Raw genomic sequence first — 20,683 nt, forward strand, 5'->3', positions numbered from 1 at the left:
ACTCCCTCAAAGATCGTTTTGTATGTGTCAAGCGGCAAGCCTATAACGGTGGAAAGAGCTAGACAGCAAAACAAATATGTTTGAACTTGAATTGTTCTTTTGTTGTCTTAATGTCTTGTAGACATATTTTTCAATGTGTTACATGCGGCGGTGAGGTTTTGAGTGTATGCGGGTTTCAGAAGTGAATGTGTAGTGAATAAACGATCTTTGTGAGAACTATTGGTGGCGCTGATCTCGCGGGAACTGGGAGAACGCGCCAAACTAAGAAAACACAAGGCTTGTCACTGTCAGAGGAACAACGACGAAGGTTTGAAATAGCCCCAAAATATTACCAGATGCAGAATCTGTACCAGACGTAATAGCGAATCTGAGCTCGTCACTAATTTTACTGGACTGTGTTCAGCCAACCTCACAAAATGGTGTTGCAAAATAGTGGAAGATTCAAATCGGACCGGGGTAAAAGTGGAGAGCAGGAGAACCAGTAAGTAGTTCCGCATCGAGTCTACATGAAAACGAAATAAAACTGCCTTACATGTATAGCAGACATGGGCGATTAATGAGAGCAATGTTTTTTTTTTAACCAGGGACGATGGCTCCTCGATGTCGGCCCTCAAGAGGCTGGAGCGCAGCCAGTTCACGGATGAGATGGACAGTCGCTTCGGCTTCGAGAGGATGAAAGACCCCGGAGAGAAAACTGGCTGGTTGATCAACATGCATCCAGTAGATTAACACTCACTCACCGTGTTTGCCCTTTCTGTCATTACAAAATGTATAAATGTTTACCTCTTTGTACTTTTAGGCTGAGATCCTGGATGAAGACAAAAGGATGATCAGTGTTGTGGACTATTATTTTATCCAGGAAGACGGAAGCAGGTTTAAGGTAGGTCTCGTAAAGTCTTTCAAACACTTTTGGTTGCCTGTATATAGTAAATATTCAATAATGAATATGAAGCATGATATCTAATATTTATTATATCTATAGGTTGCGCTCCCTTTCAAGCCTTATTTTTATATTGCCACAAAAAAGGTAAATCTGACCATCAAATTTGCATCCCGTCAGACGTCAAACATATAAATGCTCATATGAACATTTTATCTTTTGCTGTAGAACTGCGAAAGGGAAGTTATCTCATATTTGTCAAGAAAGTTCCAAGGCAAAGTGTCCAAGCTTGAAATTGTTCCAAAAGAGGATCTGGATCTGGTGAGAGTCATTTTTGGTGTTTACAAGTAATAATGACTGCTTGACCTTTACCCTTGCAAATAACTTTGAGGCATTCTTTTCTTTTATGACTCAGCCCAACCACCTGGTTGGACTGAAGAGAGGCTACATTAAGCTGTCGTTCAACACAGTGGACGACCTCATCAAGGTCAAGCGGGAGATTTCCCCAGCAGTACGCAAAAACAGAGAAAGAGAGCAGTCTAATGATGTCTACACGTCAATGTTATCAAGGTATGTTGTGTTTCATGCAACCACAATTAAAAGGTGTTTTCATTAGTGTTTTTATTGGCTTGCAATTGCTTGGTTGCCGTTTTTGAGATCAGCTCAGTACCCATCAGTGATCACAACATTGAAAACAATCCTGCTCACACTCTTGAATTTTTATTTTTATTCTTTGTTAGAGGTAACCTAATGGTTTCCATGTTTGCAGTGCTCTATCAGGTGGCAATGTGACTTCAGAAGACGATGGGATGTCCAAAAGTCTTTCTGACCAATTAGACAACATTGTGGACATGAGGGAATATGATGTGCCCTACCACGTGCGCGTGTCTATTGACTTAAAGATCCACGTGGTGAATACAGTTGACAACTACTGGAGAAAATATATCAAAGAGCCTGAATCTGTTGTACCGCTAATATTTATTTATTTTCTCAGGCTCACTGGTACAACGTTCGATACAGAGGCAGTGTTTACCCACCAGAGATTGTTCGCAGGGATGATCTTGTTGAACGACCAGTATGACGATTATGGCTTGTTGAAGTTGAATGCCTCTTGTCTTTTGCATTGATGTCCCATAATTGACCTTTCTTTTTTACTTTTAGGACCCTGTCGTTTTGGCTTTTGACATAGAGACCACCAAACTTCCACTAAAATTCCCAGATGCTGAGACTGACCAGATTATGATGATCTCATATATGATAGATGGACAGGTGGGTTTTATGCCTCTCCTTTTTGTTTTGTGTTGGGTGTAGTCCTTTTATTACTAAAACTTGGTTTTCACTTACTTCCTGTAGGGATTTCTAATCACAAACAGAGAGATTGTCTCTGAAAATATTGAAGACTTTGAGTTCACCCCCAAACCTGAGTATGAAGGTCCTTTCACTGTTTTTAATGAGGATGATGAGGTAAATGTTATTAGAAATAACATACTAGATTTAGATCTACTCTATATTACATATACAAAGTATGTAAATGGGAGAAAGTCACATTAATTAGCAGCATTGTAATAATGTTATGACTCTAGGTGGCACTTATTCAGAGATTCTTTGATCACGTTCAAGAGACAAAGCCCAACATCTTTGTCACCTACAACGGAGACTTCTTTGATTGGTAAGCTTTTTTTTTTTTTTTTTTTTTTTTTTGCTCCTGTATTCAGTCATCTCACTCAAACGTTGTCAACATCTTTTCTTTTTGATTTTACTTCAATTCAATAGGCCTTTTGTCGAGACACGGGCTTCCGTGCATGGACTGAACATGCACAGGGAGATTGGGTTCCAGAAGGACAGCCAGGGAGAGTACAAGTCCAGTCAGGCCATCCACATGGACAGTTTTAGGTTTGATTCTGATGCATCCGATACCGGTTTCAAAAAGTATTCAAAAAACAAACAAACAAACAAAACCACTATGGAAAGTATGACACTTAGATAAATATTGCGTGACCTGTAATATTCAGAATAATGTTTGACATCACTAGTGTTAGAGTATTATTGGAAGAAAAGAAGATCCTAAAGAAAAAATGTGGTTTTCTACTTTCAACAAAGCAAAACATTTCAGTTTCACAAAGACACCACAACTATTATTTGAATGTATTCCCATCAAATGATATTTTTTTCTATCAAAATTCTGCTTATTTAGCATATTGCTTGTGTTTTAATTTTGCCAGGTTGCTGCATTTAATTGATCAGAATTGAAAAGATGTCACGATAAACTGCATTTTCTGCTTAAAGACTAGTCATTTCTGCTATCATGTTGGCCTTTTTTTCAAATACATGTACAGTAAAATTGTACTATACCAGAATTGATGTGTAGCTTCCATGTAGTGGAAGGATTGATTTATGAGCATTTTTCTCTCGTGCGCTAGGTGGGTTAAGAGAGACAGCTACCTGCCAGTGGGAAGCCATAATCTGAAGGCTGCAGCAAAGGCTAAACTGGGCTATGACCCTGTGGAGCTGGACCCAGAGGAGATGTGCCGTATGGCAACAGAGGAACCGCAGGTATGATTTTTATATATATATATATATATATATATATATATATATATATATATATATTTTTTTTTTTTTTTTTGGGGGGTTTCATTCTGTTATTTATTCATTTTTTGACAGACATTAGCAACCTACTCCGTGTCAGACGCTGTGGCCACGTACTACCTTTACATGAAGTATGTTCACCCCTTCATCTTTGCTCTGTGCACTATCATCCCTATGGAGCCGGATGAGGTTTGTTTACAGCGCAATACTGTATATTACAAAGTATGAATGTGGCGCGTGCCTGTTAGACACTTCTTCTGTGTTACGCTCTGTTCAGGTGCTGCGTAAAGGCTCTGGTACTCTATGCGAAGCTCTGCTCATGGTGCAGGCCTTTCACGCCAACATCGTCTTCCCCAACAAGCAGGAACAAGTCTTCAACAAGCTCACAGACGACGGCCACGTCTTGGACTCTGAGACTTACGTGGGCGGCCACGTGGAGGCGCTGGAATCTGGAGTATTTAGAAGTGACATTCCCTGCCGTTTCAAAATGGTAATATTGTTTCCACTTTGGCGTTCCTATTTTATATTTGCTTATGCAGTGTCAGTGTTTCCCAGCCAGGGCACATACTGTATTTGTATGAGAAATATCTCACGGTACGCCACCAAACAAAAATGCAGTGAAAGATTGAAGATCTCGTCTCATTTTACTCACAAATTTACGTAGATCGGTGATTGATTGGTAGATTTTTTTTTATTCAATTAGCTACAGTCAAAAAACATAATCAGTGTGTACTTGCTGTGACCTATTTAGCTTTATGAATAATAATAGGTGCATACACAGGTTAACTGTACCGTGCACCAGCTCAAGGAATTCATTTTTTATTTTCTGTCACTATATGTCACCGAAATAGACAGCTGAATAAAGGTACATTGTTTAAATAATCATTTGGGGGGCCAGTTACCAGTAAGTGAAACTGCTTAATTCCCCGCCGCACACCGGCACACTAATTTGACCCAGCACAGTGGTTGTTATTTGATTTTGAATGGTGATTGGTTTGTGGACAGAATCCAGCTGCTTTTGACTTCCTATGCCAAAAAGTCGAGCAAACCATGCGACATGCCATTGAGGAAGAGGAAAAAATCCCCCTGGAGCAAGTCACCAACTTTAATGATGTATGTGCATTTTTCTTAATTTACTCCCTGTTGTTGTTGTTGTTTTTTTTCTTGCTTTCTGTCCTAATACCCATTCTACTTCCTAGTTTAAAGGACACAGTTTTTTTTTTTTCCACAGGTCTGTGACGATATTAAAAAAAAACTGACTTCCCTAAAAGAGGTTCCAAACAGGATTGAGTGTCCGCTCATATACCATCTTGATGTAGGAGCAATGTACCCCAATATCATCCTCACCAACCGTCTACAGGTTTAACAAGAGGAATTTATCATATAAGACTACATAAAAAAATAAGTATAATATTAAAATGTCCTATTTCCTTTGCAATTTATATTATTCCCGTCCAGCCATCTGCAATGGTAGATGAAGCCACTTGTGCTGCCTGTGACTTCAATAAACCAGGCGCCACTTGTCAAAGGAGGATGGCTTGGCACTGGAGAGGAGAAATCAGTAAGTCTGTGTCACACGTCTTGTGTTCTTAAGACATTCAAATTTAACCATGGAGCAAATGGAGAGAAATCCAATAATGTTTCACACCCTCTTCCCCTCTGCCGCAGTGCCCGCCAGCCGTAGTGAATTCCACCGGATCCAGCAGCAACTAGAGTCTGAGAAGTTCCCTCCATTCTTTCCTAATGGTCCACCTCGGGCCTTCCACACACTCAACAGGGAGGAACAGGCTAAGCATGAGAAAAAGCGTCTTGCAGGTGTCCTATTTTCAAAACGGTTTTGTTTTAGTCTTCCCGGCGTCAAAGGCAGTTCTGACTCATGTTGTCCTTGTGTCAGACTACTGCAAGAAGGCTTATAAGAAGACGCACGTCACCAAGCTGGAGGAGCGAGTCACCACCATCTGTCAGAGAGAAAACTCCTTCTATGTGGATACTGTTCGAGCCTTCAGGGATCGGCGATATGAGTTTAAAGGGCTACACAAGGTACCTTCATTTGTAATACAGAAAAGAAAAGTGAGTCATGTCTTCCCCCCAGGAGGTTTAAGGGCCGGGGCACTTGTGAGTTTGATTGGTCAATTTCTACATGTCAATCATGGTAACACAAACTTTTTACACTTTTACGTCATGTCCCTTAAGGTGTGGAAGAAGAAACTGTCCGCAGCTCAGGACAGCGGAGACGCTGCCGAGGTCAAACGCTGCAAGAACATGGAGATCCTGTACGAGTCTCTTCAGCTGGCTCACAAGTGTATCCTAAACTCGTTTTACGGCTATGTCATGAGAAAAGGGTACGGGTTAACTCTGTTTTTTTCCCCCAAAATAAAGCCAGTGGCCTCTAAACGGCCCCTGTACAAATCCGTGTTGCTAAACTGCTGCTCTGTGTGTCCACTAGGGCTCGCTGGTACTCAATGGAGATGGCCGGCATTGTGTGCTACACTGGTGCCAATATCATCACTCAGGCGAGAGAGCTCATCGAACAAATAGGGTGAGCACCATATGGAAACAGCAATAATCGATGTGTAGCGGAGAGGTAGATTTCCACGGGCAAAATCTTTTTTTTTTTGGTCAACTTTTCTGTGACTTAGGAGGCCACTTGAGTTGGACACTGACGGTATCTGGTGCGTCCTCCCAAACACTTTCCCGGAGAACTTTGTCGTGAAGACTAATAATGAGAAGAAGCCCAAGGTGACCATCTCTTACCCCGGTGCCATGCTGAATATCCTGGTTAAGGAGGGATTCACCAATGACCAGTATCATGAGCTGGTAGAGCCCGCGTCGCTCACGTACAATATCAGGGCGGAGAACAGCATCTTCTTCGAAGTGGATGGGCCGTATCTAGCCATGATTCTTCCCGCCTCTAAAGAAGAAGGAAAGAAGTTAAAGAAAAGGTATGGCTTCATACCGGTATTTCCTGTCAATAGTGGCCACTTTTCTAATGTCCCAATTAATAAGCGCATGTGTTGTTGACATACAGCTTGAAGCATTCCAGAGCAAAAGCTGTGTAACCTCTTTTTACATTTCAACTTTCTCGCCAAAACATTTGTCAAAAAATAAAAAAACAATCGTCTGTGCGCTATCAAGAAAATAGCAGTTGTTACTAGAGGGAGGTAAAACTAGCAGGCAGAAGCTTTTTACAGTAGATTTATTCCATCTGGACAGACACAATCAAGTGGTGTCCAACAAAAGGTAGAGCAAGCTACCTTTCAGTGAGGTTGACAGTGGACTAATTACATTCCCAGCCATTAAACTGTGTGAGGACTGACACATTTTTTTCATGAATTTTATTGTTTTAGAAATAAAGATCAGTTGTTAATTTAACAAAGTTTTCTCCCAAATTCTGCTGTTGCTCTCACATCACTACATAGTATTAATATTAATGTTAAAAATGTTAAAAACAGCTCTCGGTATGTAGTGGTTCTACACCGCGCTGAACTACTACAACAACAATAATAAATTTATTTGAAATGAATACCTTTGTGACAGTTTCAATCAAAGCTGGGAATTATTACCTTTGTAAATATATAGTTATTGGCGCTTGTGTTTGATGGTACCAGCAAGTGTATTTACAGTATATTGATTTCATAATTGATATTTTAATCACTGGCACAGTCGATGACTTGGAGTTGGCCTTTTTATTTTAGGTACGCTGTATTTAACGAGGACGGGTCTCTGGCTGAGCTGAAAGGTTTTGAAGTGAAGAGAAGAGGGGAACTGCAGCTCATTAAGATCTTCCAGTCTTCTGTGTTTGAAGCTTTCCTCAAAGGTACCACCCTGGAGGAAGTCTACGCCTCTGTCGCCAAAGTGGCTGACTACTGGCTGGATGTGCTGTACAGCAAGGTAAAGGCAGTTTGAGTTTCACACTCGCTTAAAACATCCAAAAGTTGCGAGACAACTTGTCAAATTGTTAACAAGGCAGGAATTAGTTCACCGCACGAAGAAAACCTCAGTCATGAAGTTGATAGTTCATTCCATCGGTCTCCAGGCTGCCAACATGCCGGATGCTGAGCTGTTTGACCTGATATCAGAAAATCGCTCCATGTCTAAAAAGTTGGAGGACTACGGAGAGCAAAAGTCCACTTCCATTAGCACAGCCAAGAGACTGGCAGAGTTCCTGGGGGACCAAATGGTGAAAGATGCTGGTCTTAGCTGTCGTTACGTCATCTCACGAAAGCCAGAAGGATCTCCTGTCACGGAGAGGTGGGACAATGGCACATGTAGCTCCTCAGTGTTGTATTTATGATGATAGGCTGTAAAAGCTGACTTGAAGCAAGAGTTCCCTGGTTCATTCATGTCTCCCCCGTCAGAGCCATTCCTTTGGCCATCTTCCAAGCTGAGCCAAGTGTGACCAAACATTTTCTGCGTAAATGGCTGAAGGTGCCCAGCATGCATGACTTTGACATCCGCTCAGTAAGGATTTGGAATCAAATAACTTGCAAATTTATGGATTTTTTTTTTTTTCCTTGTTTGGCATCCGATTGTCTTTCCTGTTCTCGTCACAGATCCTCGATTGGAGTTACTACATTGAGAGGTTAGGGAGCGCAATCCAGAAAATTATCACCATCCCTGCAGCTCTTCAACAGGTAATTAAACAAAAAAAAAAACATACTAATGGTGCACGGGTTAGTTATTGTCATATTGGTAATCTGGTAGGTACACGGTCAGAGAGCTAGTCATTTAAAATTATGTTTATCATGGTAGTAGTTTGCAATTGTGAAAAACCTGACTGTCTTATAGTCGAATGTGTAATACTTTGGTGTTATGTAGTTTTAACATGTTTTGATGTTCAGGTGAAGAATCCAGTCCCCCGAGTACGACATCCCGACTGGCTTCACAAGAAACTTCTTGAGAAAAATGATATCTACAAGCAAAAGAAAATCAGTGAGCTATTCACCAGCGAGGGCAAAAAACGGGTAGGTTACATCAGAGCAAAATGTTCAAATTGGTTCAAGGAATAATTGATTATTCGATTCATGATTCATTCAAGGAAATATAGTTAGGTGCCCATCCTAAGGAAAAAAGTTGAATTCCCTAGAAATTCAGTGAGTGAGCTTTAAGTGGTTAATTAAATTTAAGACGCATCAACCAAGGAAATTCTCAAGGGATGTTGGTTGATGTCATTTAATCATGAAATTTCGCATGGTCCCAAGTCTACAGTCTGTATTGTATTGTTTCAAGCCCCCTTTAAACAGACTATCTGATTTTTTTTTTTCAGGTGGCGCAACTGCTCCTCGAGAGCCAAAGTGTTCCTGATATGGAAGACTTTGGGATGCCGGCTAAGTCTCTGCAGCCGGCCATCCTCATCAGCACCAAGAGGAAGAGAGCCTCTCAGGGGGAGGACAGCCAGGTAGAGTCTCAGGATCTTGAGCTTACCCAGTCGTGGAGAGAGGTTTTGGGACCCCCGCCACCAATGGGCAAGACGAAGGTAGGTATGTTCAATTTTACTAGTGTGAAATGTGATTGACATGAAACTAGCTTTGACATTACAACTTCTTGTTTACAAATAGTACATTTAATTGACTAAGCTAATTATATATCATATAGCTAATCATATTTATTTTGATGTTCATGGTTACATATTCATTTCAACTAGTCTACCCTACTCTATACAGTCATATGGAAACTGACCTTTTACTTGTTTGTATTGCAAATCAGTCTTTGAAAAGCCTGTTCACCCATTACTCAACCATTTTTTTTTTTAAGTATCTTAAATGACTTCTTTAAAATCTGTCTCTCTATAGGAGGAGCGCCTTGTGTGGTTGCGTTACCATAAGAAAAAGTGGGAGCTGCAGATGAGGCAGAGGAAGGAGAGAAAGAAAAAGAGACGACTGCTGGATGGAGAAGCCCAGCCTGTATGCGGAGGAGTGATCAGGGATGGCCCCACAACAGGCCTAGGAAGTTTCCTTCGCAAAACTGCTCGCAGCATCCTGGACATGCCGTGGCAAATAGTGCAGGTGGCCATAAATCATCTCACTAACACCACCCTCTTTTTACGTGGAATCACACTCTCTTTACCCAAGAGAGTCAAATGATGATTGAAGTAATGTATCTGATACTTGCAGATTGCAGAAACTAGCCACCCTGGACTTTTCAAATTATGGGCTGTGATTGGAAATGACCTCCATTGCATGAAGCTCAACATTCCTCGCATCTTCTATGTCAACCAAAAAGTCCCAAAGCTGGAGGAGGGACCAACATACAAAAAGGTAAGCAGTGAACAAGCTGTCCCCCCCCCCAAAGAACGTTTTTATTTGTAGCAATTTGTTTGTGTGTTGTATCAGGTGAATCGCATGCTCCCTCGCTCCAACATAGTGTACTACCTCTACGAATACTGTGTGCCTGAGGACATGTACCAGGAGCACATTAACGAGATCAATGCTGACCTCTCGGCCCCGGACATTGAAGGGGTCTATGAAACACAGGTGACATACACACACCACTGCCAACTTTAACCACAGTAATAATCCTATAATGTAGTTAAATTATTTCCCGTCTTACTGCGTCAATCTTAAGTGAGCAGTTAGTGTAATTTTTGCTACAACTATTGCATGTCACTTATACTGATGTTCTAATGGGACCACTTTTAAATAGATGTTACCCTGAAGTGCTAAAACAATCGTCCGTTTTGATCATCCACCTTTCAGGTGCCACTGCTGTTTCGTGCACTAGTGCAGCTCGGATGTGTGTGTATGGTCAATAAGCGTGTTGGGAGGGATATGACCGGCAGGGAGGCAGACACTTTTGATTTGGAGAATCTGGATATGAGGTCTCTGGCCCAGTTCAGCTACTTGGAGCCAGGTATGAGCATGATATCAGCGTACTGCGTTCGTGTGGTTTGCTAATTGACTGTCCAACAGAGTCTGTTAATGTTCCTCTTTCATGTTGGTTTTCTTTCAGGGAGCGTTCGCCATATGTACCTTTACCATCACAATCAGGGTCATAAGGCCCTGTTTGGTCTTTTCATCCCTTCTCAGCGCAAGGCCAACATTTTTGTTCTAGACACTGTAAGAACAATGCATTGCTCTATGTTTTTTTTTTTTTTTTTTTACCATCTTTCTGTTGGGATTCTTACAGTTATACTCTAAAAGTGCTGTAAAGTTCATACATGATGGATTTAATACAACTGGCCCGCTGCCTTGTCTCAAGGAGTGCTTTCAGCCCCAGTTTGAGCTTTGTCTTTCCTTTCCTATGAAGGTGCGAAGCAACCAGATGCCAAACCTCAGTAACGTCTACACTGCTGAGCGCACTGCCCTATTGGAAAAAACGACAGAGGACCTCCTGCCTCCAGAAAAACACAATTTTGAGATTCGGGCTGAAAATGATGTGAAGGCCATCTACCGTGCGCTGCAACGCACACTTCTAAGCTACAAGGTGAGGGGGACAAAACCATTTTTTTTTTTTCACTGATGTGACTTTTTCTATTGAGACTTACGTTATGAATCTTCTGTTGTGCTTCTATTTGTTATATTTAGGAGGAGCGCCGGGGACCAACCCTCATCGCAGTGCAATCAAACTTTGAGTTGCGACGACTGGTTACAGGGATGCCAGTTCTGGACGAATTCCCGGTCGTGCCCGTGCATGTTATTGATGAAATCAGTTACAATGTGCTAGACTGGCAGCGGCATGGAGCCCGGCGCATGATCCGCCACTATCTGAACCTGGACAGCTATCTATCGCAGGCTTTTGATATGGCTCGGTAGGTAGCATATGCACTATATATATATATATATGCCGCATCCAAACTTTTTGGGGAGCAAAAGTCACCTATCTTACCCAAGCACCGTGCCATGTCTAGGTTATCGTTTATTGCATATTATTAGCATTGGATTTTTAAAAAACGACTTAAAGAGGAAGTCAACCTAAATTTTTTCTTAAGAAGAATACGGTATGCTCTATGCAGGCCCACTAGTCGAAACCTGGAATTCTGATTAATGTTACGTTTGTGGAATATGAGTTAAGCAGTAAAATCCACCCGTTTTCGTCCAGCTCAGGGAGCTGTTTTCGAACCTGAACCATGGTTGGTTGTTATCTGAGTCCTGAGCAACTGTGGTGTCATTTTCAGTTGACAGCAAGTGGCAAAATGGCCGCCACCCCAGATAGCTAAAAATGGGTGGATTTTGCTGCTTAACTCATATTCCACAAGCGCAATATTAATCAAAATGTCATGTTTAGACTAATGACGGTGCATAGAACATATTGCAAAGAATATTTTTGGGTTGACTTCCGCTTTAAAAGCGCCCAGTCATATGAATAATTATCATTTTTAGTCGTGAAAATCAAGCACTTGTTACTTACCACTATTTGTCATATATTTATTGTAAAATATTTCAATAGGAATTTCAACCTTTGACCAAGATATCAAAATAAGGAGTTTGACATTTTCAAGAAAAGAAAAAATTGTGTATTTTCATACATGTTGACACAATTCATATACAGTACATGTTCTGACATGTGTTACTTTGAGTTGTACTCCGTGTGCTCCATGGTTAATGTTTTGTGCCGATTTTATGTGAGAATGATGAAAACTGAAAATCCGTCCATCATCTTTCTCCATTTCAGGTATTACCACCTACCTGTGGGAAACCTGCCTCAGGATGTGTCAATCTTTGGTTCCGACTTGTTCCTTGCCAGACATCTGCGGAAACACAATCACCTGCTATGGCTCTCTCCCACAGCTAGACCAGATCTGGGAGGCAAAGAGGCTGATGACAGCCGCCTGGTTATGGAAAGTGATGACCAGGGCTCTGTTGAGATTAATGCCCAAGGATGCTACTCCACAGGTACCTCGGAGCATGCTTAAATCCAACTCTGGAAATGTATAATTGCGCTCTCGTGACATCATTTGTGTAGTTACTCAAATTGTCAACCCTTTGTCACAAATGCCATCAACTCGCCCGAACTGATACGAGATCCGAGTGAATTAGGAAGTTGACCTCATTGTAAGGGATGAAAGTTAATTTCCAAATGTTCCATTTTACAGTGTGTGTGGAGCTGGACCTGCAGAGTTTGGCTGTGAACACCATTCTCCAGTCGCAGCATGTCAATGACATGGAGGGAGGAGCCAGTCTGGGTGTTAGTTTCGATGTGATCCAACAGGCGTCTTTGGAGGACATGATGTCTGGAAACCAAGGAGCTAGCTTACTAGCTAGCTATGACGAGACTGCCCTCTGCTCCAACACCTTCAGGTGCACAGTTAAAACACACACGTGTTTTATTTTTGCCTGATGCTACCAATGCTTTATGTTTTGCATGAGCAGGATCTTGAAGAGCATGGTGGTGGGTTGGGTCCGAGAGATCACACAGTACCACAACGTGTATGCGGACAACCAGGTGATGCACTTCTACCGCTGGCTGCACTCTCCCAACTCGCTGCTCTATGACCCCGCTCTGCACCGTACCTTGCACAACATGATGAAGAAGGTCTTTCTGCAGTGAGTGATGCACAGCCTTTATTGCTTGCATGTAGGTCTATACATTGTTTAACCCAGGGGTCCCCAACCACCGGGCAGCAGACCGGTACCGGGCCGCAGGCCACTTTCGATCGGACCGCACGGATGAAAGAAAGAAAGAAAAAAAAAAAAAAAAAAAAGTACAGTACTTCCGGTTTATTTATTATCCGAGGCTGAAAAACATTTTATTTTGAAAAGTTGTCTCCGTCGCGCAACGCCAATATTAAATGCACAAGCTGGCAAATGAGTCAAATAAACAGACGCATTTGGAAAGTTTCTTCCCCCGCCCCCGGACGGGGAGTAATTAGAGGGCCGCGAAGGGTTTCGACGGTCCGTGGCAGAAAAAAAGGTTGGCGACCACTGGTTTGACCTATGCAAGTCAGTTTTTAAATTTATGACAGGAAGCTTAAAGGGCAAGTCAACCCAAACATATTTTTTTCAAGAATATAGTCTATGCAGGCCCACTAGTTGAAAAAAGGCATCATGATTAATATGAATTATGAGGGTGTGTGATGTCATTTTCAGTCGACAGAAGTGACAAAATGGCCGCCCCCATAGGTGGTTAAAAACGGGTGGAATTTGTTGCTTAATTCATATTCCACAAACACAATATTAATCAGAATTCTGTGTTTCAACTAGTGGGCCTGCATAGAACATCGTCTTAAAAAAAAAAATGTTTGGGTTGACTTCCGCTTTAACAAGCTGGCCTTCCCATTGTAATTCTTGCTGTTGTGCTGACAGATTGATTGCAGAGTTCAAGCGTCTTGGCTCCACTGTGGTGTACGGAAACTTCAACAGGATCATCTTGTGCACTAAAAAACGGAGGATAGACGATGCCATTGGATATGTGGACTACATCACAAATAGGTTTGATATTTGCCATCTTTAAACCATACCTTTCAAATGGTTAATTCTTGCATCATCCTTATGGGCCAACATTTTATTGTATTTATCGTATCAAATGCACGGGTGCATGCATTGTAACCAACCACAGACTCTCTAACTGTGTCTCGTAGCATACATTCCAGAGAAATCTTCCACTCTCTGTCCATCTCCTTCTCCCGATGTTGGGAGTTTCTCCTGTGGATGGACCCGGCTAACAATGGTGGCGTGAAAGGCAAACTTCCATCCAGCATCTTGTGTGGCGAGGTAGTTCAAAGCGTAGTTCATTATTATCGATGTCTATTGTTTGCCATATAGGCAGCTCATTGCCGCTCTTGGGCTGGTGTTTCTTAGGAGCGAGTCAAAGCAAACAAAAACACAGAGGGAGATGAAGATGGCAGTGAGGATGAAGAGGAGGATGAAGCGAATGCTCAGGAAGACGAGGAAGAGACAGGGGCGGATGAGGTGGAGGACCTGATTGAGAGCAACTGGAATATCATGCAGTATCTGCCGCAAAGTGCCTCCTGCCAGAACTATTTCCTCATGATTGTGTCGGGTGAGTCCACAATCAACCCATTAAGGCCCATTAAGCGCCTGGCTCAACATCTCCCCAAAACCTATGGGCGACTATAGGATCACCCTCTTAAACCTGAGGGTTCTCCCAGGAATTCTAAATAATTGATATCTCAGCCTCTGTAGCAGATAGAAACATAATTCCAAAGGAATTTGAGAGTTTAGACGTGGCTTTCACACACGCCCGAGCTTTTTACTTATTATTTACCGTTTCAATCGAAGATGTAAAAATAGTGTCAGTGCAAGAGAAGCACTATTTTTTGATTTTAAAACATCGAGTGGTAATTACCATCCTCTATTCTGTTACAAAGACGTCGATATCGTCATTGTCTACCAACATATATCTTAACTATATATCACCTTCGACTGGTTCCTCTGGTTCAAAGTCCACAAGCGCGTCATCTATATCACTGCCGTTACTTATTTCAGAGCTGCCACGATCGTCTGCACGTCCGCCGCTGTGCTCAAAAAAATTCCGCGACATCCTCTGAGGGGTCATGACACCGTCACATGTTTATTCTGATGCATTTTATTAGCTAAGAGACCGATTTGCGGCAATTACTCTCAAATTTTTGCTATTGTTGGCAGGGCTTGGCCCCTACAACTGCTTAATGGTAAGGGTTCACTGTACATGATATTAAACAAATCTTGAGTATTAGCATGATGTTGAAATGTTAGATACATCTGCATCTTTAGCGCCAATGTAAGAGTGTATCAAAAATACTACTAATTTTAATGATAACCCTCACCTGGTCACTGACTGTCATTGTCGGAGATGTGTTGATTCAGCAATGTTCATGTTAGTTTGTAGTGGTATAGAACCAGGGGCGACGCTCCCATTGTCCATTGGGGACACCATCGTACACGTAGGGCGCCAACTTGCGCGACAGGACGCATTGTGACATCATCGAGCGTTCTGACATATATTTATTGAGGAAAATTGTTTGATTCTTTGAGTTCTTGATACAGTTCTTTTATCAAATCTTATTAGAATGTTCAGGTCTGCCTACTTTTGTGGTCAACGAGTGGGCTTTTACGTTCAAAAAAATGTTCTCGTCAGTATTTGTATTACAGTACAATATGTATTTGTAGTACATCATTGCATCACTTTGCTCTCATACGCCACTTCCCATCCCTTGACTTTCTACTCAGCTTACATTGCAGCAGTTTACCAAAGCATGAAAGAAGAGCTGAGACGCAACACACCTGGTGCAACGCCAGTCAAGAGACGAGGCTGCAGCCAGATTTCCCAGCAGGCCGTGGGGGATTTGAGCGCTCTACCTGGTAGAATGCTTGAGTAGAATTTAATAGTACTAAAAAGCAATGCCAGATGTTATGATGTGACCGTATTTAGAGCTTGCATATTTTAAATCTCTCCTTTAGGAATGATCTCTTTCTCCCAGGAGTATGTGTCCAGTGAGCTGACACAGAACATTTTTACCATTACACAAAAAATCCAAAAAAAGGTGACTGGTACCAGGAATGTGGCCCAGCCCTCAGAAATGTTCCCGGTCTTGCCAGGCTCACACTTGCCACTCAACAACCCAGCTCTGGAGTTTATCAAATATGTCTGTCAGGTAAATACGAATTCAAAACAAAATTGACCTCATTGTTAAATCAGCTGATTCATTTCCTCCATCCTTCATTGTTTCTTCAGGTCCTCTCACTAGATGGCAACATTGTGAACCAGGTGAACAAGCTTAAGAGGGACCTTCTGCGCCTTGTGGATGTGGGGGAATTCTCGGAAGAAGCCAGTTTTCGCGATCCCTGCAACTCATACATACTGCCGGAAGTTATTTGCCATAACTGCAATTTCTGCCGTGACCTCGACCTCTGCAAAGACCCTTCTGTGGCACAAGTAAGCCAGCAGAGGCTCTGCTAGTAGTCCTACTTTGGGGTTTTCTTGTTAATTGCATCCACTATGATTTTTTTTCTTTCCCCCCCACCCCCCAGGATGGCGCTGTCTCGCCACAGTGGTTTTGTTCAAACTGCCAGGCCCAGTACGAGACAGAGTCGATTGAGATGGCGTTGGTGGAAGCCCTGCAGAAGAAATTGATGAGCTACACATTGCAGGACCTGGTGAGTTAAAATGGCTACATTGACAAAATTACTGCAATGTACAGAGAGCAATGGCTGCTTGGAGTCCAGTTTAGGGAAGAAAATGTAGGAATCAATATGACATCTTGAAAAGGAGACTCAATCATGTGGTTAACGTCCTTCTTTAAACATCTTGTCGCTAATTGTGTGTTCATGTTTCAATAAATCAAGCCAACCATTCTTTTTGTGGTGTTTAGGTGTGTACTAAATGTAGAGGAGTGAAGGAAGCAAACATGCCTCTCTACTGCAAATGTGCTGGAGACTTTGAACTGAATTTCCCACTTAAGGTATGTGTTACATTCTGTTTTTCCGATGTGTGTGTTTTATTGTTCAGTTTTTTTTATTCACGTGTTCGCACTCTCCCTCCAAAGAATTTCTCAGAGCAGGTCACAGTATTTCGGAACATTGCGTCCCACTACAACATGAGCTTCCTGAAGGAGACCATTGACTGGTTGATGGTAATGAGTCCACAAATGAGCCAGAGTGCTCCATAACGGCACAGCTGATGTTCTTCCCTGGCTGTCACATGAGAACAACTCATTCATCACTGTTGGTGATTGTTGGTGAAGTGTGTGTGTGCGTGCGTGCGTGTGTGTATTGTGTACACTTCCATGGCTGAGTACAGTTTACGTAGGCTGTAGATATGCTTGAACTCTCAGTGGTGGGAGTTTTGAAATGTATGCATATAGAATACATTTTTTTTACCGTCAATAAAAAAATTTTTTACCGTGTAATATATTCTATGCAGTAGTCAGGTCACTTTAAAAGTATCATTACACCCCCTTGTTGTCATCATTTCTTGGGACAACCATCATTCTGTACATACGCTTAAACAGGAAGTCAACCCAAAAGATTTCTTTACAAGAAATTCTTCCATGCTGCCCTACTAGTCTAAACAGGGCATTCTGATTAATATTGCGTTTGTGGAATGTGATTTAAGCATTAAAATCCACCCCTTTTGGCCAGCTCATGGCTAAAATGGAATCATGTCCGTGATCCGCATCTTACTCATATTAGTTGGTCTACATGCCCACAAAGATTGCTGAATTGTTCCAAACTGAAATGATCCTTCACCCGTCATGGCAGATATGGATCGATTACTCTTCGGTCTTGGCCATTCTGGTCTTCTGAAGAATCCAGATGGGCTTAGAGAACACCAGAATCTTGTTAGAGGGGCATTTTATGGGAAGTGACTGACTTATTGGATTACTGCTCGTTGCTCATCTTGTGCATCGTTTCCTGCTGGATGCTCTCATTACGCATCAGGCTAAAAGATGATGCTAAGCAATTTACTGGACAAGTTTTATTATTCAAGAAAATTTGTATGAAATGCTTATTGGTGCTAATCTTTTGCATTTTAATGCTTACTATATGTTGGATGTTAATTGATAAGACTATTAATATATAATTACTGGACACTTGCACAATTTAGGAGCACAAGTTTGATCAAAAATGTTGCCTTTACAAACATAATTACAAATAATTTGATCATCACTGTCAGTAAATAGTCATGTATTTTTTTTTCCATTTCATTCTTCATATATTTCTTTTAGCAAGCATTGTTAACTCCAATACAGAATTGTGCACCCACCGCTGTGTCCAATATGTATGTATTGTGTTATGTTTGTCTTACACTATAAAAAAAAAAAAAGTTGACATTCCAACAGCATCTCTCAAAATAACTGATGCTGCAATCGCTTATTCAAGAAAAGCAGCAGTTCGGAAGTCCCTTGAGAATATGAAACCGCTTGTGGCTGTTGCCACAAGCCACCGAAAATGTTGACGGGAGTCCACACAATGAGGCAACTATGATGATGACATCACAGTGGCACACCATCTGACAAGTCTGATTGGTACGAGCTGAAGCTGGTGATGTAAAGTAGTTGTGGAGGAATCGACTCGTCGGTTGGTTCATTTATAACCTAGAGAGGAAAATACAATGAGACCAGCTAAGGTTTGTGCGGGTAGCTCATTTCACAACAGCTGCAGCTGTAACAAAACAGCGCTTTACATATAACATAAAATAGCAACAATACAACAAAAAAAGAGTAAAAGCAAAGCAGTAAATTAAAACACAAATTAATGATACTAACACATACAATAGACACCATCTTTTGTCGGGTCAAAATAGCCATTTAAAGATCATAGTTAACTAAAAGTTGTGAAGTGGCCAACTTGTGTGTACAGTGGGGACGGAAAGTATTCAGCCCCCTTGAAATTTTTCACAATGTGTCTGTCATTGCAGCCATTTGCCAAAATCAAAAAAGTTCATTTTCGTATTTCAATGTACACTCATCACCCCATCTTGACAGGAAAAAAAGCAAATGTAGACATTTTTTGCAAAGTATGAAAAAAGAAAAACTGAAAAATCATGGTCATAAGTATTCCGACCCTTTGCAGCGACCTTCATATTTAACTCACATGATGGCCATTTCTTCTGATCCTCCTTGAGATGATTCCGCTCCTTTATTGGAGTCCAGCTGTGTTTAATTAAACTGATTAGAAACGCAGCACATGGGCGTGCCGTACTACTTTTGAGAAGGAAAGATCAATGCGGCCTAGTACAGAGATATCCTGGAGGAAAACCTCTTCCAGAGTGCTCAGGACCTCAGACCAGGGCCGAAGGTTGACCTTTCAACAGGACAATGACCCGAAGCACCCAGCTAAAATAACAAAGGAGTGGCTTCAGGACTACTCTGTGACCGTTCTTGACTGGCCCAGCCAGAGCCCTGACCTAAACCCGATTGAGTATCTATGGCCAGACCAGAAAACGGCTGTTCACCACCGTTCGCCATCCAACCTGACAGAACTGGAGAGGATCTGCAAGAAAGAATGGCAGGGGATCCCCAAATCCTTATGACCATATATTTCAGAATTGTCTACATTTCAGATTTTTTTTTTTCCTGTCAAGATGGGGTGCTGAGCGTACATTTATGAGAAGTAAAACAAACTTTTTTTATGATGGCAAATGGCTGCAATGACACAAAGTAAACATTTTCAAGGGGTCGGAATACTTTCCGTAGCCACTGTATGTGTGAGATTAGTGTACTTCATGAATACTGTACATCATAATACTTTTCTCATACAGTGCATCAAACTAATACATGTGCACGGCTACAAGACGACTATGTCTTATTTAATTTACCTTGCATGAAGAGATTTTTCCTGTAAACTGCACTCACAACTGAGTGGTACATAAAATATATAATTTGTTAGAGTGACTGAGGGTGTAGCCTAATATTTTTGCCATGTTACCAATCGCTTTTTTATGTTTTAAGTGATGCCAAATGTGGTCTTAAAACTGTACCACAATGTTAAAGTAAAGCATGCAGTGTGTTCCACATCATGATATTTACTTACTTCATCAAACTTGCTCTCGCTATAGACTTCATCCTTGTCAATAAATGTCAGCATGATCCAGTCACAGATAATGGTACACTAGTGGTACAAGTGAGATAAAAGTTGAGTCAGAAAGTGTTTTTCAGTTGGTCGAATGAGGAACGATGGGCTAACTCACAATTCCGACTGAAGTCAGAGCGGTGACGGCACTGATGATGGTTGGGATTGGGCTAAATTTACCTGCCTGTAAAGAATCAACATTGTAATATCACGTCACTGCAGAAATTCAGAAATTGATATAGATTCTTACTTAGCATCTGCTTACTTGTCCATGGACAATAACATCCAAACGGATGCCATAGGCCTTGATAAGTGTCCGAGACTCTATTCCATTCTTTTGGTAGTATTTGGCAAATCTAGCGATGAACAGCAGAGTGGTTAATACAGACAACGACCTCAGGTTAAAGATTTTATTCTACCTTTGAAATTCACCTGCAATAGTAACCGGAGTTGACTTGATCCTTTTTGAGGTCAAGACGCCTAAAGGAATATTTGGGTTTACAGCGGGAAGGATCCAGGTCCAGGTCACAGTTCCAATTAATAAAAACACCAATCACCCCTCCCTGAGAAGTCAATTACCATAAAAGAGTGTCTACAGTATACATATATATATATACTTATATACATATATATATGCAAAGAGATGCTGTGTAGTATTTATTATAGTAATACATGAAGGTGCATATATAAGTTACACAATCTATTGATCTTATATTGACCCACTTAAAAATGTATTGAAAATTGCTGCGTCATCTTTATCTGT

General features: G+C 41.5%; 2 protein-coding genes across 5 annotated transcripts in view; one reads left to right on the forward strand and one right to left on the reverse strand.

Moving 5' to 3' along the window:
• The first annotated feature begins 20 nt into the window (after positions 1-20).
• Positions 21-18,092, forward strand: pole (polymerase (DNA directed), epsilon). The gene is made up of 48 exons (XM_086031591.1): positions 21-481; positions 585-720; positions 800-880; positions 983-1,027; positions 1,109-1,201; positions 1,296-1,450; positions 1,650-1,791; positions 1,875-1,955; positions 2,042-2,149; positions 2,234-2,344; positions 2,464-2,549; positions 2,654-2,773; positions 3,301-3,433; positions 3,545-3,658; positions 3,747-3,959; positions 4,475-4,582; positions 4,701-4,829; positions 4,928-5,030; positions 5,138-5,284; positions 5,364-5,509; positions 5,663-5,811; positions 5,916-6,008; positions 6,109-6,411; positions 7,165-7,360; positions 7,506-7,720; positions 7,828-7,930; positions 8,023-8,103; positions 8,311-8,433; positions 8,736-8,945; positions 9,262-9,474; positions 9,583-9,726; positions 9,802-9,942; positions 10,165-10,318; positions 10,418-10,524; positions 10,715-10,891; positions 10,993-11,216; positions 12,080-12,300; positions 12,501-12,705; positions 12,778-12,951; positions 13,711-13,836; positions 13,986-14,118; positions 14,206-14,407; positions 15,577-15,708; positions 15,808-16,001; positions 16,082-16,282; positions 16,378-16,503; positions 16,719-16,808; positions 16,893-18,092. Exons 1-48 carry the CDS (start codon positions 417-419, stop codon positions 17,013-17,015), a joined length of 6,876 nt encoding a protein of 2,291 aa, XP_085887717.1. The 5' UTR covers positions 21-416; the 3' UTR covers positions 17,016-18,092.
• p2rx2 (purinergic receptor P2X, ligand-gated ion channel, 2) overlaps positions 17,870-20,683 on the reverse strand; it is a 7,165-nt gene continuing 4,351 nt past the window's right edge. For 3 of the 4 annotated variants that reach the window (XM_086031596.1, XM_086031594.1, XM_086031595.1), the window contains exons 8-12: positions 20,353-20,483; positions 20,186-20,276; positions 20,039-20,104; positions 19,882-19,959; positions 17,870-18,443 (exon numbers count right to left, since the gene is read on the reverse strand). In XM_086031596.1, the coding sequence (XP_085887722.1) occupies positions 18,342-18,443; positions 19,882-19,959; positions 20,039-20,104; positions 20,186-20,276; positions 20,353-20,483 (468 nt within the window). In that variant the 3' untranslated portion in view covers positions 17,870-18,341. Of the gene's footprint in view, positions 18,444-19,879; positions 19,960-20,038; positions 20,105-20,170; positions 20,277-20,352; positions 20,484-20,683 lie in introns of those variants that run through there. The other variant, XR_015086925.1, reaches the window with a different exon arrangement.

This window comes from Filicampus tigris, chromosome 5, assembly GCF_054856515.1.
Source record: "Filicampus tigris isolate MCC_2025a chromosome 5, RoL_Ftig_1.0, whole genome shotgun sequence".
In the NCBI taxonomy this organism is placed as follows: domain Eukaryota; kingdom Metazoa; phylum Chordata; class Actinopteri; order Syngnathiformes; family Syngnathidae; genus Filicampus; species Filicampus tigris.

What these genes read in the sequence shown, in the direction of transcription:
- pole (XM_086031591.1), top strand. Translation starts at nt 417, where the DNA reads ATGGTGTTGCAAAATAGTGGAAGATTCAAATCGGACCGGGGTAAAAGT. An exon ending in TTTTTAATGAGGATGATGAG is followed by an intron (nt 2,345 to 2,463) that starts GTAAATGTTATT and finishes TTATGACTCTAG; the next exon opens with GTGGCACTTATTCAGAGATT. An exon ending in GGATCTCCTGTCACGGAGAG is followed by an intron (nt 7,721 to 7,827) that starts GTGGGACAATGG and finishes CTCCCCCGTCAG; the next exon opens with AGCCATTCCTTTGGCCATCT.